Genomic DNA, 27,388 nt, shown 5'->3' with positions numbered 1-27,388 from the left:
TCCTTCCTGGCGGGCACGTACGCAGGCACGTACGGAAGGGGCGGAGCTCCCGGGCAGGCCTCTTTGGGACCCGGTGGCAGGTCGGAAGTGGGTTGGAGGTGTGGCGGAAGTGGCTGGGGAGTGAAGGGACGGGGAGGGGGCGGTTCCCCGTGAGACAGAGGAGCCGGATGTTTGCCGATCTTTGACAGGCGTGGCAGGGAGAGCGGTGCCCCTCCACGGTGAGCTGCGGGGCGCGGGGTCTCCCTGGGGGGTGACGGGGGCAGATCTTCTGAAGGAAGGGGGTTCGGATGGGGAGGATCGGAGCAGAACCGCGGACGGGAGCGAGGGTGGAGTGGGGCCTGGGAACCTGGCCTTCCCGCTGCGCGGGTTCTGCTCCGCTCGCGTCTCAAGTGAGAGGACTTTACTTCCTCGTTCCTGGCTTCCTCGCTGACTGTCATCGAGCCAGCTCGTGGGAGGGGAAATCTCCCTGGTCTCCTCTGGGCAAGCAGCAAGACCAAGAGGTTTGGGGGAAGAAGTATTCCACCTTTGCCACTTCTCGGGTCCCATTTTCGTATTCGTGATATGGGCTGATGACACCCAAGCCGGGTTTGGTAAACCATGAGTTTCTGTGCAGATGTCATTGTAGTTGGAAGTTTTGCCGCTGTGTTGTGAGTTTTGCGTTTTCACGATTCTGGAGTCCCACCGAGGAGGGCGATCCCAACGCCAGAGAATACGATTTCGTGTTTATTCCAGTTGTCCACGGAGGAGATTAGGGAAGAAGCTTTACTTTGCCCTTTTTGTAGAACTTTGAGAATCGCATGAATAGCAGTCCCTTAGAGAAGTATTGAAGGAATTGACCTGCACAAAGGGACCGCGTTAAGGTAGACATGGATTAGAATCTGGACTTGGCTGTATGACCCTAAGCAATGGCCTTTTTCTTTTGTTTTCTGGTGCTAGGTTTCTCAAACTGTCAAGGGTTTTACATACCTCTCCTGTTTTACATACCTCACTGGTGCTGTTGTGAAAAGATAATTTGTATCCAGCTCATGGGTGGTTGGTTCCCTTTTCCTCTGAGGATACAAATTGACTTGTTCTGTCACTCAAAAAATAACTGAGCATGTACTCTGTGCCAAATGTCATTTTGAGTAGGTCAGGCAGGATGTCTTAAACAGGAATTCTCAGAGGGCCTGTGAATCCCTTAAATTTCATGCAAGATTTCACACACGTGCTGATTTTGCTGAGGGAAAAAGCCACTAATTTCTCCAGAATTTCAGAGAGCTCCAGGTCTTCTCAAAGGTTAATACTTCTGCCTAAAGTGATTCTTGAAGATTTTTGTAAAGGTCGATATTTTACCAACTGAGAAGGGAAAATTTACTCTGAGAGTAAAGGCTTCCCAGGTTGCTCAGTGGTAAAGAATCCACCTGCAATGCAGGAGATATGGGTTCCATCTCTGGGTTGGGAAGATCCCCTAGAGAAGGAAATGGCAACCCATTCCAGTATTCTTGCCTGGAGAATCCCCATGGACAGAGGAGCCTGGCGGGCTGCAGTCCATGGGGTCACAGAAGAGTGACTGAATAACAACAAAAGGAGTATTTTGCAGAGTGGTGCAGGACTTGTAAGCGATGGGAGTCTTGGGCAGCCAGGATACTTCTTTTCCACTATTTTATATTCCAATTTTCCTGTACTAGCTTCCCTTCCCCTCCCACTGAATGGGAGCTGAGCTTCTGGGCTCACTTGGGCAAGAGCTATTGGTTGGAAAGTGATGAGAGAGGCCAGACTGGCTGGGAGGTGGAAACAAGAACGATTAGTTGTGCTGGAAAAAGAGGTTATGGGGCAGGGGAGAGGTCAGTTTGGAAGAACGGACAGAATAGAAGTTACTGGAAGAGGTGGGGTTAAGCTCATCTCCCTTTCAGAAAGTGTCCCTCTCCCTCCCTCACACATACTTCAACTCCCAGCTGTTTCTTCTAATCCCGGCGTCCACTTTAGCATAAGTATTTTAGAATGCTGGACAATTACATTTCAGGGAGGAACCTTCACTTCTGTAGATGAGGAAATTAGGCCTAGATAGGAAGAGGACTTGCTCAGCATTTTGCGACCCAATCAGCTCTATGGCCCAGGTCTCGGTGTATCTCATCCCAGGCCTTTTTCACAGCATCAAATACCCACCGTGAGCAGGAAGACTTCTCTGAACAGTTGGGGGCAAGGCTGAAGGAACGCTTGGTGTCTGGGCAATAACCTGGCAGAAGGGCTGGAGAGAAGGCTTGGGCCTGGAGAGGGTTTCTGTGGGCTGCATTCTGCCCGATACCTGGCCAGAGGGGCCCCCGCTGGGGGAGCCTTCACAGCCTCCTGGCTGAATGTTGGGGCGATGCTTATTCCTGAATTAGGTGTTGGAGGGTCAAGACGGAATGGGGAGCTGGGGTGAGGGTCCAGCAGCACTCAGCGGGAGAAATGCATTCCCAAACAAGGAAGGACATCTTTCTTGTGTTTGTGGGAAGGGACTTGTGCTCTGGTGATAAGCAGTGAATAAGGGTAGCAGGTAAGGCCAGAGGACAGGAAGAGGAAGAAAAAGAAGTTGTGGTGTGTATTTTTTGGGTGGGGCAGGAGAGTTGTTTGGCAGCTCAGTTTTGGCTCCAGACCTTCAAAGAGCTTTTACCACTGAAGCAGTGTGGTTGCTCTGGTAACAGGGTAGTTGTTGCTAGGTTGTTGCTACATAAGGAAGTAGGGAGCCGCCGGTTTGCCATCCAGAATCTTTGCCGAGACATGCACAGGAGGTTGTCACGTCGCTCAGAGGTGTCCAGGGTCTGGATCTGGGCTCACAGTTCTCTTCTTTTCTCTGCTACCCGCGTCTGGGTCTTGTCTGCACTCCTTATCTGCCCCGCTGAGTCTCTGACCATATATGTCATTTTTCGGGGCTCCAGGAATGCAGTGGACTTAGAGCAGCCTCTCCTGCGGGGTTGGCCGAATGGACTGAATTAAAACTCCCCTCCCTCACACATCTAGTGAGCTGGTGAAGGGAGAAGCGGTGGCTTCTGTTTAGGGCCAAGGGCAGAAGGTGCCGCCTCTAGGCTGCAGGCAGCCTCATCCCTAAAGCCAGACCCCATACCCGAGCAGACCCAACGTCCTGGCTCTTCTCCCTGCCCGCCTGTGGCCGCTGCTGTGCTCGTTTCCGCCTCCCGGATCTCTGCACTCTGGGTATCGTGGGCTTCCTCCTTCCCCACCTGTACCCTCCGAGCCTGAAGGTGGTCTGAAACCGGCATCAGGAACTCCCCACAGAGCAGAGTGGGCTTAGGAGCCTCCGGGAGCCTGCAGACTGTCCGTGGTGACTGGCAGGCAGATTGCATTTCCTGTTCCTCGATCCTGTTCTGGGGCAAAGCCAGCTGGGCCCCTTGGCTGTGGCCTTTTTCCTTCGGCCTTATTGCCTCTGGTCACCTCCTGCTCCCGGAACCACAGCTGACCTGTTTCAGGCAGGGGTCTGGAGCAACCCTGTGCTCCTTAGATTCTTGTGCTGTCTCTTCCCAGTAACTGCTGGGGTCTAGGAGGCTTCCGTGCTCTATGACCCTGGAGGAGAGGGGCATGGGCCTCAACCCTCTGCAGCTGGGATGGCACAGCTGACCTGGTGGGGTGATGGGCCGTGCAGGGTGTGGCGCAGCCCTTCCACATCCAGCTGGAGGGCCCTGAAGATGGGCACTGAGCTGTGGCTCTTCTGCCCCAGCTGCCTTTCCTGACAACGTGCCAGAAAACCGTGGAGCCAGGAAAGCCAGGCGCTCCATGGCGTTCTTGGCACGGGTGAGAGATGTTGAGGAACAGGGACAGAACAGGGGAGCAAAGAGTGGGGGCCAGAGGGCTTGCCATAGAAGTTATGGGTGAAGAGAGTGTCTCGCTGACCAGCCAACTCCCTTCTGCCGCTCAGGGTTCTCTGTGGGTTCTGCCGTGTGGAGCTGTGGGGTGCAGGCTTGGCCATGGACCCGCTCTCAGAGCTGCAGGATGACCTGACCTTGGATGACCCCAGCCAGGCTCTGAACCAGCTGAAGCTAGCTTCCATCGATGAGAAGAACTGGCCCTCAGACGAAATGCCTGACTTTCCCAAGTCAGGTGGGCACGGCTGGATGGCAGCAGCCTTGGGAGCCTTAGAAGGGGAGACCCCCTGCACTTTCTGTGGAATGAAGACCCTGGGAGGATGGGGTGGGGGCAAACAGATCAGCCCCCGGTCTGAGAGCTGATCAGATCAGATGAGGGTGGGGCTGGAGCATAGGCCTTACCTGGGGAAGGGCCAGAGGGCACGAATCTCGGGGGAGGGTGTTGTCCCAGCCCCCAGATCATCCCCTGACGTTGCTGTGTTCCTCAGATGACTCCAAGAGCAGCTCCCCAGAGCCTGTCACACACCTGAAGTGGGATGACCCTTACTACGACATCGCCCGGCACCAGATCGTGGAGGTGGCAGGTGAGCGCCCCCCGCCCCCAGCCTTGTACCTTGTCCCCCACAGTCCGCACTCCTGGCTTAAGGATGCCAGCCCCTCCTGCCTGAGGGCAGGCTTCAGCCCTGACCCCGGACCTCTTCCGGTTCCATGTACCTTTTTTTTTTTTCCTTTTCGAGTTCACTTTATTTTTGTTTTTTAATTGGAGGATGATTGCTTTACAGCGTTGCGCCAGTTTCTGCCATACCGCAACGGAAATCGGCCATGAGTATATGTGTATACACACACCCCCTCCCTCTCGGACCTCCCTTCGCCCCCCCCCCCCGCCTCCCCCCTCTCGGCAGTTTCAGGGGCAGACTCACTTGTGATGGCCGCTGGGTCTGGTCACCCACAGCCACCTCCCGACCTGTGACCTGGTCTCTGTTGGTGGATGGCGTGTGGGAGGCATGCTGAAAGCCCTGGGTGTGATTCCCAGGTCTGCTCGCTGAGCGCCTTTCCTCCTCCCAGGGTTGCTGAGAGGATGACGGCGGTGAACATATGTCAGGGCCTGGCCCACAGCCAGAACGTAGTTAGCCCTGAACATGTGTTCATTTGCTTCCCTTCCCTTTGCCCTCAGGTCAACTTTTCTACCCCAGGAGTTACTAGGAGTCCCAGGGAGGTGCCAGTCCCTCTGGGGAAACCCCAACTCTAAGGAAGTTTGGAATGGCAGAGCCTCCTTGCGGGAGTTAGGAGCCGTGTGACTCCTGGGGCCTCGGGTTGCCCACACATGTGCTGCCTGCGAAGAACGGGTGTAGTGGCTCCCTCGAGTCTTGGCCACAGTGAGCGCCCGCCCTGCTGTTCATAACACAGGGCCCACAAGACCCCTGCAGCAGGGAGGAAGCAGAGACATAGATGACCTGGTTTCTGCCCTTAGTCCTCCTGCTGAAAGAGGAAGTTGGAACTGTGGGATCCTTTGTCTTTGCTTCAGCTGTAAGCAGGGTGACAGCGTGGCCCTGCTCTGAGGTCTTGGGGTGGACGAGGGGAGCCAGATGGCTTCTGGCCCCTGGAGCCCTGCGCCGTGCTGGCCACGGGGTACCTGGAGGCATCCGGCCACAGGGAAGGGGCAGGAAGCCCCGTCTCTCCTGAATGCTGGGCTCGGAGGGGTGGGGAAGTTGAGAGGGTTGTCCCTAACATTTCAAGGTGTTTCCTTGGCATCGATGTCCCTGACGCCTGCCCTGGTCCGGGTTGGAGAACTTGGCGTTGGCCTCTCTCAGCCCTACTTAAAGCAAGGCTGAGAGTTCTTTAGTGATCTGGTCCTGCCCTGAGCACAGGCAGTTTCCCTTGAAGGTTTATAACATTCTGTCCCCGCTCCCAGAGATGGAGTGTCTGATGTGAAGGAGTCTGTCTCCTGACCTCCTCCGGGCGCGCGTGCCCAAGTCACAGGCAGAGCAGGGCAGGCTGCCCCTAGCCCCCCGCAGGTGTGACCCCCGTGAGCCGAGCGGCAACTTGTTTCTGTCTCTCCAGAGTGTGATGAGCCTGAGGGGGCCCAGCCAGGTAGGTGTGATGCTGGCTGTCCGTGCTTGGCCTTCTCTGGGCTGTGGATCAAGAAGGGCTCTTGGTGGAAGCCAGGTGGGGCCAGCTTAATTGCAGCCCCACTCCCGGGAGCTGGAAGCTGGTGGTGCCGGGTGGGGGAGCGGGTGGAGATCGCAGAGGATTATAGGAGGTTTGACAGCGTGGGGGCTGTGCGGGGAGACACATGCAGAGCCCCAAGGGAACGGCGCCCCAGAGGACGGAGGGGGCCTTGTCCATGGGGGGTCATGGGGCTGGCTGTGAGCCATGGCCAGGCCTGAGTGCTGGCTCAGGGCCCCTCTGGGGGCGCATCCTCCATATGTGTGCCTGATTGCCAAGAGGTGTTCGGATTGGCACTGCCCGAGCAAGAGTTGTTTGATGAGGCCTATGGCAATGTCCGGGGAGTCCAGTTTCCTAACCTTGGAGCCCCTCCTGCAGGGGAAAGTGAGTTGTGTCCCCAACTCCTCTGCAGTCCTCTGTTGTCCTTGCTGGCGTGCTCCATGGTCAAACCTGACTGGTCCACATGGGTTCTTTCCAGTGGCATGCTGGTAAATGTTTAATAGTTGGCTCTCCAGAAAGGAAAAAAACAAAAACTGTTATTGTAATATTTGTAGCAGTTTCAAATTGTCAGTAGATTTCAAGCCACCAACAGTGATGTCCCTGGCTTGCAGTATCGCCGACAGTTTAACCTTTGCACGAACGCGCCCCAGCTCCCACCTCCCATCTCCTTGGCGGCCTCTCTCAGGTTGTGGGAAGGTGCTGGTCCGGCCTGTCCAGAATGCCTGCTGGAGGAGGCGCGCTGTGGCTGACTAACCCCCGGGTTCCACTGGGAAGTTCCTGATCGCTGTCGGGGGAAGGCAGAGGTTTCATTCTCAGGCGGCTGGTCTTTTCCTGGTGCTTTTCCACAAGCGCCGGGCCTGCCCTCTGAGCCCTGTCCCTCAGTGCTCTGGGGACAGAGCTCCTTCTTTCCTTCCAGCCTCCAGGGTGGAAATCTGTTCTCTTCTGAGATCAGTGGGGCACTCCCAGGCCTTTTTTACGCATGCGTCTTGGAGGAGCAGTTACCATGCCTACTGGCAGATGCCCAAGCCACACAGGACATGGGCAGCTGGGGCTCCACTCCAACGAGGAGAGGGCAGGGGCTGGGCCCTGGGCTTACCCATGTCTTGTTCCTTACTGGTCTGAGATTCTTGCCATCCTGTGTCTCCCTGACCGCACCCTCACCCCCACTTTGTCCCTCATCCCCATCCTGATTTCACTTGCATTTGTAAAACATTTACTCTGGAACAAGCCCAGTAGTCAGCACTGAGGATTCATTAAGGAAAAATGCACACTCCTTCTTTCACGGAGTGTACAGTCCAGTGAAGTGGTTTTTGAAGTGGTCAGGAGGCCTCCTTGGGGATATGAAAGGTGTGGCCCTCTTTTGCAGAAAACACACACACAGGCTGGTAATATCTTTTCTCTAACATCATGGTGTTGGTGGGTGCCCATTGGTGGAACCCCAGTTGAGGATCCAGTGTCCCATTTACAAGGTGCTGGGGCAGCTCATTGGTGGAACCACGGGCCTCTGGCCTGTCACCTCGGCCGCTTGCTAAATCAGTTACCAGCTCTTTAAATCCCAGAGCCCTGTGAGCTCAGCCCTCCTGCCCTGCTGAAGTCCTCAAGTCTGCCAGTGTGTGTGTGTTGGTCACTCAGTCGTGTCCAACTCTTTGCAATCCCATGAACTGTCGCCCACCAGGCTCCACTGTTCATGGAATTCGCCAGGCAAGCATACTGCAGTGGGTAGCCATTCCCTTCTCCAGGGGATCTTCCTGGTCCAGGGATCGAACCTGGGTCTCCTACACTGCAGGCAGATTCTTTACCATCTGAGCCACCAGCCAACGAGGGTCACCTTACTGTTGGAAAGCAGCGATGACAACCTTTAAGAGTCCTCGATGCTCCTCCCAGCATTCCCCTGCACCCTGGGTGTCTCCTCCATTCAGAGAAGAGTAGAGAGATGATGCGTTCCCCTCCCCCCCAAACCCTCCTTCCCCCTCCCCCGCCCCCCAGCCACAGGCTCATAGTAGGAGGCCGAGGGATTTATTCAGCTCCAGACTGTACATGCGGCTGGGCTGTCCAGTCTCACCTTCGTCCTTGCCCCCTGCCAGCCTGCTCTTCCTTCTGTCGGAGTCAGTGGGAAGTGAATCAGAGCAGGCAGCAGAGCCACCCCCTGCTGGCCACTAAGGAACCCAGTGCCTCAGGGTCTGGGCCAGGCTGTGAAGGAGAACAGGTGACACCTGCTCCTTCAAAATAGACCTGCTGCTGGACGGAGCTGCACTGTGTCCGCCTCAGGAACGCCTGCAGACGGAGCTCAGCTCGTGAAGTCTGGAGAAAGTCTGCCCCACGCTTTGGGAGACTGCCTAGAGCAGGCTCATAACCCAGATAGCACTGCAAGCAAACTCGGAAATAGAACCGCGCCAGGCTGACCTGGGCCAGGCTACTGGCGCTTACTGAACACCCGTCACGCTTCTGGGCTCTGGACCAGCCCTGGACATTCAAAGACAAGGCAGCACCTGTCTTTGAGCTGCTCATCGCCTCCAGAAGAGACAGACACGAAGATTGTTATACAGGAGAGTCAAATCATCGTGACAGCTCACACAGTGACCCCTTGCCTGCCCCAGGGAAGGAGGAGACACACAGGCTTCTGCTTGGGACGAGTCTTAAGGGTTCAGAGGAGATAGCCTAGAGGAGAGGAGAATTGCCTGGAGGAAGTCCTGTCTGTCTGGCATGAGAGGCAGACGCTAAAGCCGCCTGTTGTGCACTGGCCTGAATGTGTGGAGTGTGAGCCTGCCACGGGGGGAGATGGGGCCAAGCCTGGAGAGCCCTGTGAGCGCTCTGAGGGGCTTTTACACAGCTCAGCATGGGGTTCAGGAGGAAAGGGGCGTCACGGCAGGAGGGACAGGCACAGGGAGATGTTTCTAATTCTCCACGGCTGGGAGGTGGGGCCGTTTCAAAAGGAGAACGGAGCCTGTCTCTGGGCTGGATGGGAAACCTGACCCAGGACATTCTGGGAGGGTCCCGGCTGGCACCTTTCGGGGCCAACAGAGGCTTGGCAGTGTTCTGAGTGGAGATGGGATTGTTGGAGGGGTGGATGCCGAGGCTGGACACGATAGTCAGGTGTGGGAGCCAGGTGTGGGCTCAGGCCAAAGCACCAGGCTGACCCCCGGCAGAGACTGAGGCCACACGCCCACATTCCAGAAGCCTGCTTCAGTCTTGAGAAGAAGGCAGAGCCTTGGCAACTGCTTTGGAAAAGCACTGAGTCCTGGGTTAAGTCACTGACCAGAAGGATCATGAAGACCATGGTTCTTTAAATGGAGAAGACACTCAGTAGTAAGGTGTCAAGGAATCCCTTAGTCCTCAGAGGTGAGAGGCAGACAGGCCGTGTGGGCTGTGTAAATGGTTTTTTTATTTTCCTCTGAAGCAGGGGCATTAGGTGAGTGTGGTCTGGTGGCTCTGGAGAGCTTGAGGCTAAAGATGAAGGGAAGGGCCCTGGGACATGGGGGGTGGGGGACCAGGCCTTATCCCCTCCCGGCTTTGCTTGGGGTCCCTGGTCGACACTGACCCTGGAAGAGCATCTCTCCTCAGGAGGCTGTCTCGTGTCTCAGAAGCTCCCCGGCTTCATGACAAGGCCAGATGGTCAGACCATAGAATAGTGACTCATTTTGGACAGACATCCCTCAGGGATTTACACCATGAGCACTTTTCCAAAGCATTATAAACTCCTCTGAATGCCACTTTCTTTAGAATATCCTTAATGAGAAAGAAATGATTTGTAGAAATGTCCAGAGATCAATCAACTGTGGCCAGTAGTTCTGATAGTAAAAATCAGAAAGTGCTGTTTAGTAGTCAAGAGCAAGACATGACTATTAAGTCATCAGACTGATTTCCTCGGTGGCCCCAGGCTTTCTAAGAAGGTGGCTCCAAGAAGTTTTTCACATACAGGCTGCTCAGAGCAGGTGCTTCTGGGATAAGCGTGGAATTATAAGAAGATGTGGGGCAGTTGCTTTGGTGGCTGTGACTTTGTTTTGTTTTGTTTTCTTTAGTTACGATGAAATTTACATAACGTAAAATTAACTGTTTTAAAGTGTTTAATTTGGTGGTGTTTAGTACATTCTCACTGTTGAACAACCACTGCCTCTGTCTAGTTCCATCATTTCATCCATAGTTTCACCCATGCCAATCCCCCATAACCATAAGCATCAGTCCCTATTCCTCCCAGTACCTATAACCACTGATTTGCTTTCCTTTGCTACAAATTTACCTAAGTAGCTCATATAAATGGAACCAAACCACGTGTTTCCATTCAGGTTCTTTCACTGAGCATCCTGGTGTCAAGGTTCATTCACAGCCTAGCATGCATCAGTGCTCTATTCCTTCTTATTGCCAAGCAGTAGTCCGTTGCACAGAGACACCACATCTTCTTTATCCACCCATCCACTGACGGACATTTGGGTTGTTTTCCACCAGGCGTGACTTTTCAGAAAGTCATATTGTTTTTTTTGTACCCTGGGTCAGCAGCCCTGAGAGCACCTTGTCCCTCCTTCAGCGACACGCCCTTGAGTGCAGGCAGCTGTGCAGAGGTCTGTCTGCCTGGCCCCAGTGCTAAACGGCATGGGTCTCCAGACCTGGCCCCTTTCAGATCCTCGCCTGACTTCTCGTGGCTGATGGCGCACCCGCTGTCTTCTGTCTTTCTCCACACCTAGGAGATGACAAGTACGGGCGGAAGATCATTGTGTTCAGCGCCTGCCGAATGCCCCCGAGCCACCAGCTGGACCACAGCAAGCTCCTGGGGTGAGTACCCACAGTGGGGTGGGGTGGTGGGCCCCGTGCCTGGATCCCTCCTGCTGCGGGAGGCCATTGTCCTTCCTGTCCCTTCCTGCCCTGGGAGTGCCAAGCCAGCCACCTCCCTCAAGGCCTCCCCTCTTCTGCTGAGGGGGCTGTTTCATCTTATTTATTCATTTGTCTTTGGCTACGCAGGGTCTTCACTACTGCACGGGCTTTTCTCTATTTGCGTCAGGCGCGGGCTCCTCTCTGGTGGCGGCGCAGGGACCTCATTGCAGTAGCTTCTGTTGTGGCAGAGCACAGGCTCGAGGGTGCCCGGGCTTCAGGAGTTGCAGCACGCGGGCTCGGGAGTTGCAGTCCCGGGCTCTGGAGCACAGGCTCAGTAGCTGTGCACGGGCTTAGCTGCTCCGTGGCATCTGGGACCTTCGCAGACCAGCTGTTGAACCTGCATTGGTAGGGGGATTCTTTACCACTGAGCCATCAGGGAGGCCCTGTTTTTTTATTTCAATGATTTTATTGGAGTCTGACTGTGCTGGGGCTTCGTTGCCGTGTGGGTTTTTCTGTAGTCTCCTCCTGGCAGTGCACGGGCTTCTCCTACTGTGGCCCGCGGGCTCGTGGGCACACAGGCTGCACCAGCTGCAGCTCCTCAGCCAGCCGTTTTACATCTGGGGGGTGGGGGGCTAGGAATCAGACCTGGTTTCCAGTCCTGGAAGCCATCTGCGTGACCTTGGCAAGTGTCTTCATCTCTTCCAGCTTCTTTTCACTTTTCTTAGGGGATGATACAGCCCTCGTTCCTCGTGGGAGTGAGATATCCCATGTGAAAATACTTTGAAAAGTCAAATACTGTCCAAACGCGAGGCCTGATTAAGATGATGATCAGTCTGAGGCGGTTGCAGTTGTTCACTATTTACATGAGTAATTACCATTAATTGTATTTTGTGCCACATCTGGTGAAACAACTATGTGGGTTCTGAATGCTAAGTACATAAAATAGCTCTGGTTGGTCTGGAAATCTCCGGAGGCAAGTTCGAAGGCTGATTGAAAGTGGAAGTGTGACAGGCTCTGTCCTGCTAAGTGTGGGTCCCTGGGCCCCCACCAGGCCTGCGCTGAGTCCACAGCGCGTGCAGGACCCCCAGAGGCAAGGCCATAGCTGCCTTCCTCCTGAAGCTCCTCCTCCGTGTGTGCACAGATTCCTATCTTGCCCTCCTTTCCTGACCACTTCAAAGCACTCCCCGCGGTTGGTAATGTCTGCCCTGCCCTTACTGGCTCTTTGGGGGTCCTGAATGGTTGTGTATGTGGAGGGGCTGGTGTGGGGTCTGGGATAGTCTGGGGCTGCGGCAGCAGAAAGGCGCGGGGGCGTGGCGGGGGGTGGTGGATTGCAGAGTCTTTGCAGTCCTGTGTGACTGCTTTCCCTCTGGTCTCCGGAGCCCTCCTCCCAGGGCTCCTCGGCCGGCCGTGCAGGCAGGCACAGCCTTGCCCGGGCCTGTCCTGCGGCCCGCCTGAGGGGGACTGAGTCACATGCCCTCCTCTCTGGTTTTCTCTCAGCAACTGGCAAGGCATGGGACAGACCCCTGGCCTGATGATGGTCCGAGTAGGAGGAAGTCAGAGGGAGGGAAGGTGGGAACGCACCCAGTTTTCAGGAGAGAGCTTGCTGGGTAAGGCTGCCCCCCCACTTGGGGGCTTCAGGAAGCCCTCTGTCACCCATCCCATCCGTCCTGCATTCCTTCCCAGCAGGATCTTACCCCCTCCACCCGGCCTTGAAAGGAGGCACTTTCATCTCGCATCAGTCTTGTCATCTTGTTTCCAGTCTGATTATCTCAGGCTTGGCTTTTCCCAGCTGTCCAGTCAGATCTGGGGGTTGAAATAGAAAGTGCCTGAAGCTTGGATGCAGAAGACCAATGAAACTTCAGCCCTGCCATTAACTAGCTGTGTGCCTGGGTCACGTCTCTCCTGAGCCCTATAAAAATGAGAATTGTGCTTACCGGTTGGTGTGGGCCTTAGGTAAGAAAATATGCATGAAATGCTATTGTATTCATCTGTATCACAGATTTCAAGGATTTAGAAAAATGGAGATAGCGATTAAGAAGTTTAAGTGCGATAAAGTGTCCCATAAACCAACCACCTGGAGAGAAAAACCACTGTTAATATTTTAGTGTATTCACGTCCTATTTTTTTTTCTGTAACATATATTGTACCCTATAGTCAGTTTTATATGTTACATAATGTTTTTATCTTCTGAGCATTAGACGTTCCTCAAGGACATCCTTTTAAAAAATTGTTATTGATATATATGTATCCAGGAAAGCAAGCACATTATGTATACTACTTGATAAATTTTCAAAAATTAGATCCTTTTGTAGTTCATGAGCATGATGATTGGGTGCTCACGCTGCTGCGTGACATGTGCCTCCCTCCAAACCTTGTTATGACATCGGCACATTACCTGTCTGACATGAAAAAAAAAAATTTTTTTTCAAAAATTAAATATACCCATATCATCCACACCCACAAACCTCCCTTCGCTCTTCCAGTCACTGCCCCAAAGTGTAACCACTGTTCTCACATCAAGCTTCACAGATTGGTTCTGTCTGCAGAAGCATCCTGTGGGGTATTCTGTTTATAGATGTCCTGTGATTTATTTAACCAATTCCCTATTCTTGGACACTTAGTTTGCTGCTCATTTTTCCCCCCATTATAAAACAGGCTATAATGAACAGCCTTTTATTAAAACACTCCTGTCCATCTCTGATTAGTTACTGGGGATAAATTCCTGGACACATTTTTACCAGGTCAAACAGTATGAATGTTTCATAGCTTCTGATAAACATCACTTCATTGCCCTCCCAAATGTCCTAACATTTATCAAAGGATGAGTGTATTTTCACTACAACCTTTGCTGTTTTACCTATTTATCTTTGTAAATCAATTGTGTGGCATGCAGGATCTTAGTTCCCCCACCAGGGATTGAACCCATGCCCATTGAAGTGGAAGCTCTGAGTCTTGACCACTGGACCACCAGGGAAGTCCCTCACTTTTGCTGTTTTACAGTTGCAAAATGCCCTCTTTTTATGTGACAGCTTTCTTGCAAAGTGCTCAATGTGTATGAGGGGTAAATTATTGTGCAGTGACGATGATCAGAATTAAGATAGTAAATCTGGCATCAGACACCTCACACCCCCACCAGTGCTGTCCCAGCCTGGCACCTGTGAACCAGTGTTCAGGTTACCCTCTCTGGGTTAGGTCAGATTGTGTCTGGGCACTTAGTCCCGTCCTTGGGCACTTTTCCTGGCTCCTTTCCTCCTTCCCCGCATCTCCTTGGAAGCCCTTAGCATTCCTGTGTGCCCAGCCTCCCAGCCTGGAGGAGCGTTCCTCCTGGGACCTGGGAGCTGTTGGCCAGGCAGGAAGAGGGTTTTCCCCAGGGCTCCTCTCCCTCTCTGGAATTCATATTCATTCACTTCCTACTTCCCCACCTCAGATGAGCCCAGCATCCACGTGTGTGTTTGTATTAGATGGTAGGTATTGTGCTGTGAGGATTGAGAACTTGAACTGTGGGTCCTTGGTCCACAAGATGTCCTGAAAAAAAAAAAAAAAGACTGGAGCAGGAGAGGAGGTTCTGTATCCACTCTGATCCCCTTTTACAGTGTTCTGTAGCCAGCCCTGCGGGTGTAAAAGGCAGACCTGTCCCATGATCAACACGGCCAAACTTGGAGTCACTTCACCTCCAGGCTCTCCCACAAGCTTGACCTCTCTGAGCCTCACTGCCCTCACTTGTAAGAAGGGAATAGTGTCAGCCTCCATTATAATGAGGAAGGCGTGAGATAGTGTATGCAAAGTGCTCGGTGGACACTGAAAGCTTAATCCTGATCACCATGGACTCACAGCACCCCCGTGAGGGGAAAGGCTATTCCCATTTTGACTGGAGGTATGTGAGGTGGCTCCAGTTAGAGTCCTGGTCTCCTGACTTCTGGTCAGTGCTCAGGAGAACTGTTGTTACCGTTATTCCTCTCCCAGCCCAGCTGTTCCTCATCCACCACAACACGGTGACCAGTTGTTCGCGGGCGGAGGCGGGAGGGGCAGCTTCTTGGGTGCTCGGGGTCGGTCTGACCCGGGCCTCCCCTGCGGACACGCCTGAGTGGGGGTGTCTCTTGCAGGTACCTGAAGCACACCCTGGACCAGTACGTGGAGAGCGATTACACGCTGCTGTACCTACACCACGGCCTCACCAGCGACAACAAGCCCTCCTTCAGCTGGCTCCGGGATGCCTACCGGGAGTTTGACCGCAAGTGGGTGGGGGCCTCAGGGGAAGCTCCAGGGCCCTTGGGGGCCAGCATCTCGGCCCTATAATGGGCTGCCCTCTGCTCAGGCAGGAGTGTGTCCTCCATGCCCGGGGGAGGTGGGTGCCCCCCAGCCTGGTGACGGCACACTAAGACTCTCAAATTGGAACAGCCTGGGCTTAAATCCCAGTTTCTCTGCTGAGTCGCTCCGTGACTTTTCATGCTCCTTAACCTCCCCGAGCCTGTTTTCTAACATGTAAGATAGGGCCGCGGTGGCACACACCTGGCAAGCTTGCTGGGAGTCATCAAGTCAGGAAACACACATCAAGGCCCGGCTCTGTGCCTGTCCCCCGAGCGCCTGTTCCGCCTCTGCAGGTACAAGAAGAACATCAAGGCTCTCTACATCGTGCACCCCACCATGTTCATCAAGACCCTGCTCATCCTCTTCAAGCCCATCATTAGGTGCGTGGGTCCAGGGTGGGCACTGATCTCTCATGCCCCTCTGTGAGCTGTGACGCAGGTCCCCAGGAAGCCACCCATCCTGGGGACAGACTAGTCAGGCCTCTACCTTGCAGTCGGGTGGGCCGCTGAGAGAGTGTGGAGGCCTGCTGGAGCCGGCCTGCCCTGAACCCACATGCGCTCTCTTCCACCGACAGCTTCAAGTTCGGGCAGAAGATCTTCTACGTGAATTACCTGAGTGAGCTGAGCGAGCATGTGAAGCTGGAGCAACTGGGGATCCCCCGCCAAGTGCTCAAGTGAGGCCGGGGTGGGGGCTGTGTGTGCCCAGCGGGCACTCTGTACACACAGGTCATGGCTGTGGGGGGAGCGCATGCCAGCCGAGGGGAGAAGCAGCCTTGAGACCCCCAGGATACACCGAGGATGCAGATGTAATGGGAAAGCGGCAGCACATGGGGTCAGAGTGAGCCAGTTCAGGTCCCGTATCTGCCGCTGAGCAGCTGTCACTGCATCTTTTCATCTTCTTTTTAGTTTTAAGTGGTGTGCAGTCGCTTTACACTGTTGTGTTCGTTTCTGTCCTACAGCCCCGTGAATACGCTCTGTGGACACGGTACAGCTCCCTCGCCCTGGAGCCCCCCTCCCTGGTGGACACGGGGGAGGGGGTGGGGAGTAAGTGAGAGAGAGAGTAGCCCTGACGTGTAGACACCACCGTGGGTAAGACAGATAGCCAGTGGGAAGCTGCCGAGTGACACAGGGAGCTCGGCTCCGGGCTCGGTGATGGGTCTTTCTGCAGTCTTCACTTGCTGCTGGGCAGAGCTGGGTTGCTGCGAGGACTGAATGAGGTCATCCATGTAAGGCAGCCCAGTGTCTAACACACAAGAGTTGCCATAGTGACCACGGGGCCAGACTGGGGCCGACCCTCCCCACTGCTCCCGCAGGTATGATGACTTCCTCAAGTCCACACAGAAGAGCCCCGCAACTGCCCCCAAGCCCATGCCACCACGGCCCCCTCTGCCCAACCAGCAGTTCGGTGTCTCCTTACAGCAGTGAGTACGGGAAAGGTGGGGTGGGGCGGGCATCCGGGGGCCGGGAGGGCGGCAGGGCCCTCACGGCCTCCTGCCCACAGGCTCCGGGAGAAGAACCCAGAGCAGGAGCCCATTCCGCTCGTGCTGCGGGAGACTGTTGCCTACCTGCGGGCCCACGGTGAGTGCCGGGTGCCCTCCGCCCTCGGGGAGCTGCGGGGCAGGGCCGGGCGGGGTCACACGTGCACCAGTACCCGCTCTGACCCAAATGGGAAGCCCAAGATGCGCGGAAGGGGTTGGGGGAGCCCACACGGCGTCCCAGAGCCCTGAGACTCACCAGGCCCGGCCACCCTCAGCTCTCACCACTGAGGGGATTTTCCGGAGGTCGGCCAACACCCAGATTGTCCGGGAAGTGCAGCACAAGTACAACATGGGTGAGTGGCCCCCAGGGGTGTGCTGAACCCGAAATCGTGTGTGGGTGTGCGTGCGTGGCTGTGTGTGTAGTTTCTGTGGCATTTGGTATGATTACACCCGTCTCACGCCTGCCTGCTTGTCCCAGACCTACTTCCTCCTAGATGAGGTTTCTGGAGGGAGGGGAGGAATAGCCGTGGTGCGTGTTCAGGGGCCCCACTCCGCAGATGGCCTGGCCCTGTGCCCTTGTCGCGTGGGAGGCGGGGCTTGTGGCCAAGGTGGCGGTCAGGATTGGCTGCCGGCCTCCAGGCCCCGCCCAGCTCCTCTGCACCGCGCCCCGCCCTCTCTTCTCCAGGGCTGCCCGTGGACTTTGAGCAGTACAACGAGTTGCACCTGCCGGCAGTCATCCTCAAGACCTTCCTCCGGGAGCTTCCCGAGCCCCTGCTCACCTTTGACCTCTACTCCCACGTGGTGGGCTTCCTCAGTGAGTGCCCCCCGCTCCCCTCCCCGGCGTCCGCAGCGTGGGGTCGCAGCTGGCCTCAGAGCGAGTCTGTCCGCCCGGGAAAAGTCTGGTTGGGGGGTCTCCCTCGGGCCTGCTGACAGGGCTTCCCGAACCCGTGTGACCCGGCCCCCATTCCGCACAGACGTTGACGAGAGTCAGAGAGTGGAGGCGACGCTGCAGGCCTTCCGAACGCTGCCCGAGGAGAACTACCTGGTGCTGCGTTTCCTCACTGCCTTCCTGGTGCAGGTGAGACTCGGGGCGGGCCTCTCCCTCTCCCGCTCACCTGGAGTGGGGTGGGGGCCGCTGCTCCTGGACTCCGTGGGAGGCGGGGTCTGTGGTTTCCGGCTGCAGCGCACCCTCCTCTCCCGCGGTTCCTCACACAGGTCTCGGCCCTCTCTGACCAGAACAAGATGACCAACACTAACCTGGCCGTCGTCTTCGGCCCTAACCTGCTGTGGGCCAAGGACGCCGCCATCACCCTCAAGGCTATTAATCCCATCAACACCTTCACTAAGTTCCTCCTGGATCACCAAGGAGAGTTGTTTCCTAGCCCCAATGCCAAGGGGCTCTGAGTGCCCGCCCAGCCCGCCCCCTGCTCAGACAGCCCCCACTCTGGACTTTCCTTCCTGGCTCCAGCCTTATGAGAGCCTGGGGCTCCTGCCCCGAAAAGGGGCCCTGAGTCCCCGGGAGAGGGAAGCTGGAGCCCGCCCCCGGGACAGCTCCTCCTCCCTTTCTGGCCGGCTCACCTAGCCGGCTCCAGTGGCCTCACTGTAACCACAAGACCTTGTCTCTTCGCCTTATACTTCTCACTGCCTCCTTGGGTCCCTGGCTCCTGCGAGGCTCTGCGGAGCTGGCTCTTCAGGCGGGAGGCCTGGCCCCAGCAACCGCTCCCCTGCTTCCTCCTGCCTGTGTCCCTGGCAACTGGAGATGCCAGAATCACTGCCGGCTGGGCTGGTAGCTGGGGCTGGTCCTCTCCCTTCTGCCTTCGGGGGAACGAAAGGCTGCGCTGGCTGGGCTGGCCCTGCCGAGGCTCCTCCTTGTCTGGGGGAAGGCCCGGTGGCAGACACCCTGTTCCTGTCCTCTCCCCTCTGACGGCTCAGCCTTTGGCACTTCCATAGCAAACGGACGGCAGGCTGGAGTCCCACGCCTGCCTTCTCTTCCGCACATCCTGGGTCAGCCTTTCCCAGATGGTACTGCCCCCCCGGGCATCCTCACACCCCTGGTTCTCCTGCCAGGACTGGGAGCTTGGGTGACGGGGCTGGGACCCTGCCTCCATTCACAATAGACGCCCCACTCTCAGCCCTGACAGCCCCCTAGGGTCCAGTCAGACCGGTGACCAGCAGCTCCCCGCCCACCCCCTGCCTTGCCTCTCCTTCCCCCCGACTTGGACACATCCTTGACCTAGTCTGTCCTGGAGTCACAGGGGGCCCTGCTCCGGCCTGGCCTGACTCAGGGCCTCAGATGGGTGGTGGCTCCTTCCTCCAGTTGCAGACTCCTGGAGGGGCCAGGTAGAGACTTTGCTGATTAGATTGGCCCCTGCCAGGTAAGTTCTAGCAGCCTCCCCCTGGACCTGGTGATGGCGGAGGCCCCTCTTTCCAGCTGTCCCTTCCTGGTGAACCTCCTTCCTGAGGCCTCGGCCGGAGCCTGCACCGTGGAGGCCTCTCTGACCAGCCCTGCCCCATCTGCGAGCTCTGTCCCCAGGACAGTGGTGTGTCAGGGCCCCCACGGACGGATGTGGCTGCTGTCAGCCAGTGTGTCTCCAGGCCAGGCCCAGGCTTCTGCTGTCTGCCTGCCTTAGTACATCAGGTGTTGCTCGCCGTTCCATTTACTGGGGAGCCTCGTGGATCTGTTCGGTCTCTCTCCTGTCCCCCTTCCCCCGGCCCTCACCGCTAGTCTTTACCTGGGGGCGCGGGGGACTTGTACTATGAATCAAGTGTTCACATTCATACTTAATGACTTCCTTGGCACCAATCGTGTATTTTACCTTTGCACTTTTTATATTTCAGTAAAAATCGAGATGGAAAACTTTGCATCTGGCTGATCATAGAAGTGGGCATGGAGGCTCAGATCTGGGTGGGAGGTGCAGGGTGGTTGTGGGAGAGGGGCAGATAGGGCCACAGGAAGCCCCCGCTCCATTCGTCTGACCCCTTTCACATCGCGCTGGGATGAAGCCAGCTTTCTGAGCATCTTCCAGGCTTAGAAGCATGAACAGTCACCTTTATTCCAGCTGGCCCCCAAGCGCTATATCCTATTAACCAGGACCTCCGTCCCCCAAACAGCGGACTGTGGTGGGCCACGGCACGAGCTCTGGAGTCAGGCCAGGGTTTGAATCCTGGTTCCATCACTCACAACCAGCTCTGACTGGTAATTGTCATGCAGCTGGTCCCATCGCTGAGACTGTTGCTTTGTGTCTCAGAAGATCAGAACTACAGTTGTCCTTCCTAGATGTGGGGGATGTGTTCCAGCCACCCCCACCCCGAGATACAAAAATCCAAGGGTGCTTGAGTCCCGTATATAAAGTGGCGCAGTATTTGCAATATAACCTACATACATCTTTTCTTTAAATTATTTCTAGATCACTTAGAATACCTAATACAATGTAAATGCCATGTAAATAGTTGCCAACATGCAGCAGATACACATTTTGCTTCTTGAAACTCCTTGGAATTTCCTTTTTCCAAGTATTTCTCTATCCAAGTTTGGGGGAGCTCTCAGATGTGGAAGCCACAGGTGCAGGGGCCAACCATAATGTACACACAGCATAACAGAATGAGTGCCCACTGGAAATGGGAATGCTGGTCATGTCGCAGATGAATGAAGTGACAGTCCCAACCTCTAGTAGCAGCCAGGGTTGGAGCCCTTATCTCCTGACCATTGCGGTCCTGCTCATACTTCCCTCAGCCAGAGAGCTTGGCTGTTTCCTCCTGCTACCCAGTCACGTGGAGGCTATGAAAGATCCAGCGTTCCTCTTTTGAGCGGGTTTGGCTTTGCTTTCAAGGTTAAGATAGGGACTTCCCAGTGCTCCAATAGCTAAGACTTCATACTCCCAACACAGGGGGCTTGGGTTCAATCTCTGGTCAGGGAACTAGATCCTACCTGCCGCAACTGAGTTCACACTCCGTAACTAAAAGATCCCATGTGCCACAGCTAAGACCTGGTGCTGCAAAATTAATATTTAAAAAAAAACAATAAAGGTTAAGATGGTAAAACTTATATGTATTTTAACACAATCTAAAAAAAAGTGGTATGTCACAGGGAGCACCGGCCGGAGTTTCACTTGGCACAGTGGCCAAGCTCCAGCTGTTAGCTGCTTGCCGGCGGATTACAATCAGGAGGGTACGGTGGCCTCCGTCAGGCCTGTTTTTTTATCTCCTCATTGCTTGATTTGGCGGAGGAAGGCGGGCCAAAGCTGTATGATCAAGGCAATGGTTATAAACGTTGAGGCGCTGAGCTCCAGGAAGCCAGTCCCCCTCAGCCAAGCCCCTCTGTCCCGGTAGCTCACATAGAAGGTGCCTGCTGCCTGTCTCCCTGGGTCTGCTCAACTGTAAGCTGGGGGACTATTTGGAACAGAGGGGCGGTGACCCAAGGAAACGATGAGGCAGGCGGTCGGGAGACAGCTGTTGGTTTGGGCTGGCCTCTGGCAGGGGCCTCTGATGAGTGACTCAAAAGCCAGTTTACCCCTGCCTTGGCAGCGGTGGGTCTCTAGGGGCAGAGCGTAGGGACGTGCTTTAAAGGGGCAGGACGCTACCAGACATGGGGCAGTTGAATGCTTTGCTTTCCGGGGGGCTGGGGGGACCCCAATTCAAAGTGAGGACTCCAAGGACAGTCTTAAGCACCATTTCTGACCCTGGGGTGGGACGCCTGTATGGTCAGGTGTCATGGGCAGCGTCACATGCAGTTCGCTAACAAGCAAGGGCTCTAGGGCTCAAAGTGGCAGCGGTGGGCGGGCCCATCCTTTTTAGCCCCTTGGAGCTGAATTTAGAATTTTCTAACCTGCCCTTTTCTCCCCTGGGGCCTGGCTTCAGCCTGAGGGGCGTGGGAGGCAACCAAGACAGCACTCGCCTGGGTTTGTCGGCAGCTCCACCTTCTGCTCCCTCTCCTACCACGGGCAAGGCAGAGGAAGGAGCTGGCCGCTCCCAGAGGGCCAGGCAGGAGTAACACCCGCAGGGCTCTCCTCTGCCCTGGGGCCAGCTGTGTGTCAGATCGGGGCAGGGCCCTGGACTTCACTCAGCCCCTCTCCTCCTGTCTGGTTTGCTCAGCCATAACCCCTCACACCAGATCGGCAAACATCCCGGTGGTTTGGGGGGTCCCCCGCCCCCTGCCTGGTCTCTCTGGAAACAGGACAAGAGCACGGCCAGCTGTCTTTTGCTGTCTTTCCCTCTGAGCCAAAGGCTGGCGCCCGGGGTGAGTGGGGAGCTATGCCGCAGTGAGCCGGTGAGGTCGGGAGGAGCTGAAGATGACGGCCTGCCGTCCCAAGGGCTCTGCTTCACATGCATGTCTGCGTCACACACGTCACCTCATTGAACACGTGTCTCACACTGCTCACACACAACCCCTGAAATGGGAACATTACAGACAAGGAAAACGAAGCTCTAAGAGGAGATTCTTGGGACCTCCCTGGTGATCCGGTGGTTAAACTACCAGCTCCCACTGCAGGGGGGACATGGATTCAACCCCCAGGCAGGGAACTGAGATCCTACGTGCCCCACGGTGCAACCAAAAAAAGAGAATGAGCGAGACTTCCCGAGCAGCCCAGGACCCCTAGCAGCCGGTCAGGCTCTGAACCCTTGCGTGTCTCACGTGGCACTTCTCTTCCCTCCCTGGAGCCTGTCAGCGACACGGGGCTGTGCAACACGGGAGGAGGCGGGCTAGGTTTTCTGACAACTTGCAGGACAGGAAGTGATAAAGTACAGAAAAAGTTTATTGGAAATCTCTTGAATACATTTTAAAGTAATAGCTTAGTATTTCCAAACGGAGTCGGCTGGAGGCGCGGAGGGGCTCTCCCCCCGAGACGCGACTGGCCCCAGCCCTGTCTGGGGGGTGCTGCGGGAGTCGGTCTGGGGCTCACACCTGCCGCTGCACAGGGCTGAGGGACAGGGGCCGGCCTTGACAGTTGCTCTGCTCCTCCCAGGCTCGGCTCCAAGTCTGGGCTCAGCCTCCCTGGCCTCTCACTGAAGGGGTCCTGAAGAAAGGCTGCTGCCTGCAGAGGCCAACAATTCAGAGTCAAAGAGGACGGCGGCGCAGAGGTCTTCCCCTGCTTGGCCTTGGAAGGAGGGCTGAGAGGCTGGGTGAGGTGGGAGTGGGGGGCATCAATAACTTACCGGGGCCTCCACCCCTCTCAGTGCTGGGGCCCTGGGGGGTAAACCGGGATTGGCGTGGCAGGCCACAGGTGCGCTCAGCCCCACACCAGGAGGGCCAGCTGGATGCCACGAGGAACGTGCCTTTGTGGCAGCAGGGGGTGTGCACGAGGCTGGGCTCAGCCCCATGAGGCGGGCACAGAGCCGAGCCCAGCCCTGAGATCAGCCTCTCAGGTGGGGACGCCGCCCCCTGCACCCGCTAACAAGCAACGGAGGGCCGCCTGCTCTGCCGCAGAACAGCTTCTGCCAACGAACACCCAGGGGGCCACAGCGGGGAGGTACGCCCAGCTTTCCTCGGACGTGGCTACAGGTGAGGTGACGAGGGACAGACAGTCAGGGAGTGAGGCTGGGCCCTCGGCCGACTCAGTAACACCTGAAGGGTTAAGTCAACTGAATGCCCAGCTCTGGTTTCTCAAGAAGGAATCGATCCAACTAGTAAACCTCAGGGCAGTGTACAGACCCTGGGGTTAAAGAGAGCTGGTGGCCAGGCCCAGGTGGAAGGGGGAGAAGGCCCATGACCCTGCCCCAAGAAACCGGAACAAGTTTCCTAGGAAGAGGGGGCTGCCCAGCCTTCCCCAGGGCCATAGCCGGGGACACACACAGCACCCCGTGGGTACTACCAGTGGCATGACCCTGGTGAGTCATCACATTTTGAATCCAAGACTTCCTGGGCTGCCAGGACAGGGCTTCTGTCTCTCTGCAGGAGCTGGGAGATTGAAGCTTCTCCCCAGGAATATGCATGTGTCTAAGGTAGAGTCTGTGGTCAGTTGTCAGTTCAAATGCAGCAATTCTGGGAGGCTCTGTGGCCCCGCCCCGGCCACGTTCTGGGATCCCACCTTCTATGCCTGGGAAGGAAGATCTGAGAGCAGCAGCCCCAAGTCTGAGGAGCTTCTAGAGGAAGAGGTGCTGCCCCGGGGGCCCTCCAACCTTCCCAAGTGAAGACGTCTAACCTCAAACATGTTCTCTCTATAAAGTATCTGATTTCTCTGAAAGTAATAAATAGTGACTGTGTCCTGTAACAGGGGGAGAGGGTAGGAGAAAGGAGAACCTGTGCTGTGACTCCAGTGACAACTCCTAGAGATGCAGGACTCTGCTTCCACACGGCTGGGCACAGGCAGCCGCCAGGGCTGCCCGGATGGTGGGCACGGCTGACTTTAGAGTTCTCATCACCAGGGGCGGGAAGCCCGCCACACTGCCAAAAATACAGGCCCAGGACAGAGGAGGGAGAGAGAGAGAGAGGAAGAAGATACCAGAACTAAGAGGAAAAGATCCTGGAGGAGAGCGTCCTGCCTCCCTCCTCCCAGCCCGGTCTCCTTCCTCCTCCTGCCTCCGCTCCAGCCTCAGGGCTACCAGCTGGAATGTTGAAGGCGGATGGCCACAGCAGGCCGGCAAGGGGCCAGCTGCTGGGCAGACCCAGGGTGGGGGGCTGGCAGGAGAGGCAGGAGGACGGCCTCTATGAGGCCGCCGCTGCGGGTGGCATGAGCAGAAGGCCCGCAGAGGGCGGGCAGATGAGGAGTCTTCGCGGATGCCGTTGTGGGCCTTCGCTGCTGCCACCGGTCTCCGGGAGGTGCCAGAGCAGGGACTTCCGGGTCCCCCGAGGGGACCAGCCTCCCCGCCGCCTGGCCTGGAGCAGGACAAGGGGTGGGAGCAGCTGAAAGGGGGAGGCGCTCTGTCTCCTGGGACCACAAGAAGGGGATGCTGCTGGGACTCAAGGACACCAACTTTTACTGCAGGGTTTCTACAAAGGCATCAAATTCTCGGACATTCTTCTCGTGCGCAGCCAGCTTCTCTGGTAGTGAGTCCTGTGCAGGGAGGGGAGACAAGAGCTGCTTACTCAGCAGGCCGGGAAGCCAGCCGTCAGCTGGGGCCGCAGGCAGCTCCGCAGGGCTGGGCTGCGGAGCAGCTGACCAGGCACTGGCCAGTGGGGGCTGCGGAGGGGGACAGAGCGCCGAGAGAACCAGGCTGGTCACACACACGACGAGCGGAAAAGGGCCAGGCCCACAGCGGGACGACACGGAGAAATCCAGTGTGAAATATCTTTGGCACAGACTAGACTGCCATTGGTCTAAGTGGGTTTAGAGCCCCACAGGTTCAGAGAGCGAGCGCTGTCTTCACAGCCCGCGCTGGGCCGGCGGCAGAGTCCCGCGGGGGCACACACACCGGGCTGTCCCAGCCACACTCCCAGGAGGTTCTGACCCGGCAGGTCGGTGGCCAGGCCTGGGAGTCTGCATCCTTACACCAGCTGAGAAGGGGATGGGTTGGGGGGCACCGAGAGAGAACAATGAAAACGAGGCAGAAACAGGAGTTAAGTGTAACTGCCCGCAGGCACCAACCGCTAATGAAAACCTGGCCCTGACCAGGCGGCCTGGCTCCACTGCGGAGCGCGTCGGCAGGGTCCACCCTCCACAGAGGACACCCTGCAGGCGGGGCACTTTGGAAGCTGCACGGGCACCCTGGCTGCCCGGGTGTGTTCGGGGGGCTGGGGCAATGGCCAGGGCCGGCTACAACTTCATCTTAAGAGCTTTAGGACTCTGGCTCCTTCCAAGCAAATTTCAAATGAGTCAATTAAAAGCCTAAAATCAGAAGTACCACTCTCAGGGGTCAAACCTTTGTTTTACTGGCTCAGCACAATAGCAAATTATTTGTTTCCAACGTCATTCTTCTCATCTGTAAACTAGGATAATAAGAAAACCTACCTCTTGGGGTCACTGAAGATTCATGGAAAGCACTTAAAAAATGTTTGGCACCTAGAAAGCTTCAATAAATGTTAATAATGACATTTTTGCTATATTATTATTACCGAGCAGGCTTTTCTGTTTAAGGCAAATCAAGGGCAGCTGAGCCGAGATGCCTATTCCTAAAGCCACTCCTGATTTCAGTATAGGAGGTGATATTTCCACCTCAGGCAGGCGGACCCCGACATCTCGTGGCATGGGGCACCCTGGATCTGTGGCTGGGCCAGGCACTCATCTGCCCGTTGAGGACAGGAAATAAAAAACACCCTAAACGGAGATGTGGTCATTACAGTCAGTATCAGGACATCTGGCTGAACACGGGAACAAGGCGATGAGTGACGAAAGGGCAAGACCACCACCACTCGGTCCTTCTGCTGCTTCTGCCCTGTATCCCTGGCACCTGCCTGGCAAGCTGAACAGCTGATGGCAAGAGCTGCTGAGGAAGCCTGGCTGAGTGGCATCAGCGAGTGGAGGACATCAGGCAAACAATAGGAGAGTGTGAGAACTGCTGGGATGGGAGTGCAGAGAAAAGGAGGAAATGAGGGCAAGCAAATTCAAGATAATGACCGCAGGGCGCAATGCAAATCTCAAGTGTGATCGCAGGAAGGTAATGGTTTAACAGCAGGGTTTAACCGTCTTCTCCTGTGACCGCAAGGTGGGAGGTGTGGGCGTGGGGGAGTTGCTGGAAGAAATCTCCAGGCCTGTGGAGCAGGAATGACCACGGAAGGAGGAAGGGAGGCCAGAGGACGAGGTGTGGGGGGGCAAGGAGTTTCCGTACCAAGTCCTCGGCCATGGACTGGGCCCCGATATCGATGGAGAGGCTGCTCAGCTGAGGGGGGTTCTGAAATTCACGATAGAAGGTCCCCAGGTCCATCGGAAGAATGTCATCTTTAGAAAAAGCTGGTTTCTTGGGGAAAAAAAAAAAAAGAGACCGACTCAAGTTTAGCTTGCCTTAAACCACAGCAGAAAATCAGAGGGGCTTAGCTATCAACAACCCTCTTTCCTTTCAGTAATTAGAAAATAAAGGGCTCCTCCAGGCTGACCTTTGTGGAATCTTTACAGTTTTCTCTTCTGGGCAGCTAAATGCATCCTGGGGATGACCTCCCTCTACCCTGGGGAAATTTCTGTCCCCTTCCTTCACATTCCTGTCTTTAGCAAAGGACTATCCATTCATGAATAGGATCTGTGCAGGTCCCACTGGACAATCCGATCCCATTTCGAGGTGAATTTCAAAGACGTAGCACAAAATGCCTTGCTGCTCACGGGCTTCCACATGTCTCCCCAAGCGGTGTATAAGGGCACCCACGTAAAGTGCATAGCCGGCACCCACAGTCCCTTCCCTCTGCCTGGACCGGCCCATCTGATTCCCGAAGGCCTATTTAAGTGCAACAGAGGCTTCCAGGTTTACTGCCCCTGAAGCAGCAACGGGCAACGAAGGTGCTGGCAACTTACGAAGTCAATCATGACGAAGTCGTCCTGGGTATGGCCGCTGCTGCCCCCGCTGGAGCCGTCAGAGTGCAGGCTGCCCTGGAGAGGAGACGTAGTCTCTGGGGAATCTGGCGGATTCACCTGTTTCAGAACAAGGCGGAGGCAGGGGCTGGTCCTGGGCCCTGGCTGTAAACCATGAGCCAGGGGCGTGGCTAACAGCCCGCGGAGGAACAGTGAGTGGCCCACCAAGGAGGACGACCACTGTGGCGCTGACTCCCTGCAAGCTTCACTCAGCGACGGACTCACCATGGGATCCGCATCCTCCAGCTCCAGGTTCTTGGGAGCAAACATGGCAAAAGGTATGTCCAAACTGGTCAGAGTCACCTGGAGACGCGGGGGGAAGTATTAGTGCTCCCCCTTCCCCCAGCTCGTCCGCTTCCTTA

General features: G+C 56.1%; 2 protein-coding genes, 1 long non-coding RNA gene and 1 other non-coding gene across 11 annotated transcripts in view; 2 read left to right on the top strand and 2 right to left on the bottom strand.

The window, feature by feature from the left end:
* The first annotated feature begins 62 nt into the window (after positions 1-62).
* ARHGAP1 (Rho GTPase activating protein 1) lies at positions 63-19,450 on the top strand. Its single transcript, XM_043481850.1, has 13 exons — positions 63-218; positions 3,890-4,071; positions 4,325-4,420; positions 10,682-10,769; positions 14,912-15,043; positions 15,410-15,496; positions 15,691-15,789; positions 16,429-16,536; positions 16,617-16,693; positions 16,869-16,946; positions 17,279-17,407; positions 17,568-17,671; positions 17,809-19,450. Exons 2-13 carry the CDS (start codon positions 3,939-3,941, stop codon positions 17,995-17,997), a joined length of 1,320 nt encoding a protein of 439 aa, XP_043337785.1. The 5' UTR covers positions 63-218; positions 3,890-3,938; the 3' UTR covers positions 17,998-19,450.
* On the bottom strand, positions 12,482-17,793 carry LOC122449812. 2 transcript variants are annotated; one of them, XR_006272029.1, is made up of 3 exons: positions 17,709-17,793; positions 15,318-15,403; positions 12,482-12,611 (listed from the first exon to the last, which is right to left on the bottom strand). It is a non-coding gene; the product is annotated as an uncharacterized LOC122449812 (long non-coding RNA). The 2 variants fall into 2 exon arrangements; XR_006272030.1 differs by lacking the exon at positions 12,482-12,611 and adding an exon at positions 14,245-14,333.
* LOC122450696 lies at positions 13,109-13,213 on the top strand. Its single transcript, XR_006272193.1, has one exon. It is a non-coding gene; the product is annotated as a small nucleolar RNA U13 (small nucleolar RNA).
* A 2,878-nt stretch (positions 19,451-22,328) lies between the features above and the next one.
* The window catches only part of ATG13 (autophagy related 13), a 46,071-nt gene continuing 41,011 nt past the window's right edge, over positions 22,329-27,388 (bottom strand). For 5 of the 7 annotated variants that reach the window (XM_043481462.1, XM_043481466.1, XM_043481463.1 and 2 more), the window contains 4 exons: positions 27,252-27,329; positions 26,970-27,086; positions 26,296-26,424; positions 22,329-24,584 (listed from right to left, as the gene is read on the bottom strand). In XM_043481462.1, the coding sequence (XP_043337397.1) occupies positions 24,507-24,584; positions 26,296-26,424; positions 26,970-27,086; positions 27,252-27,329 (402 nt within the window). In that variant the 3' untranslated portion in view covers positions 22,329-24,506. The remainder of the gene's footprint in view (positions 24,585-26,295; positions 26,425-26,969; positions 27,087-27,251; positions 27,330-27,388) is intronic. The other 2 variants (XM_043481465.1, XM_043481469.1) reach the window with 1 other exon arrangement.

The sequence above is a fragment of the Cervus canadensis genome, chromosome 11, assembly GCF_019320065.1.
Source record: "Cervus canadensis isolate Bull #8, Minnesota chromosome 11, ASM1932006v1, whole genome shotgun sequence".
Taxonomy (NCBI): domain Eukaryota; kingdom Metazoa; phylum Chordata; class Mammalia; order Artiodactyla; family Cervidae; genus Cervus; species Cervus canadensis.
The sequence above is the reverse complement of the archived record's forward strand: the minus strand, read 5'-3'. Positions and strand labels throughout refer to the sequence as shown.

Bases quoted from the DNA above. Each gene is read 5' to 3' on its own strand.
- ARHGAP1 (XM_043481850.1), top strand. From the start codon at position 3,939: ATGGACCCGCTCTCAGAGCTGCAGGATGACCTGACCTTGGATGACCCC. The intron at 15,044-15,409 runs GTGGGTGGGGGC...CCGCCTCTGCAG, and splicing joins TACCGGGAGTTTGACCGCAA to GTACAAGAAGAACATCAAGG. The intron at 15,790-16,428 runs GTGAGGCCGGGG...CTGCTCCCGCAG, and splicing joins ATCCCCCGCCAAGTGCTCAA to GTATGATGACTTCCTCAAGT.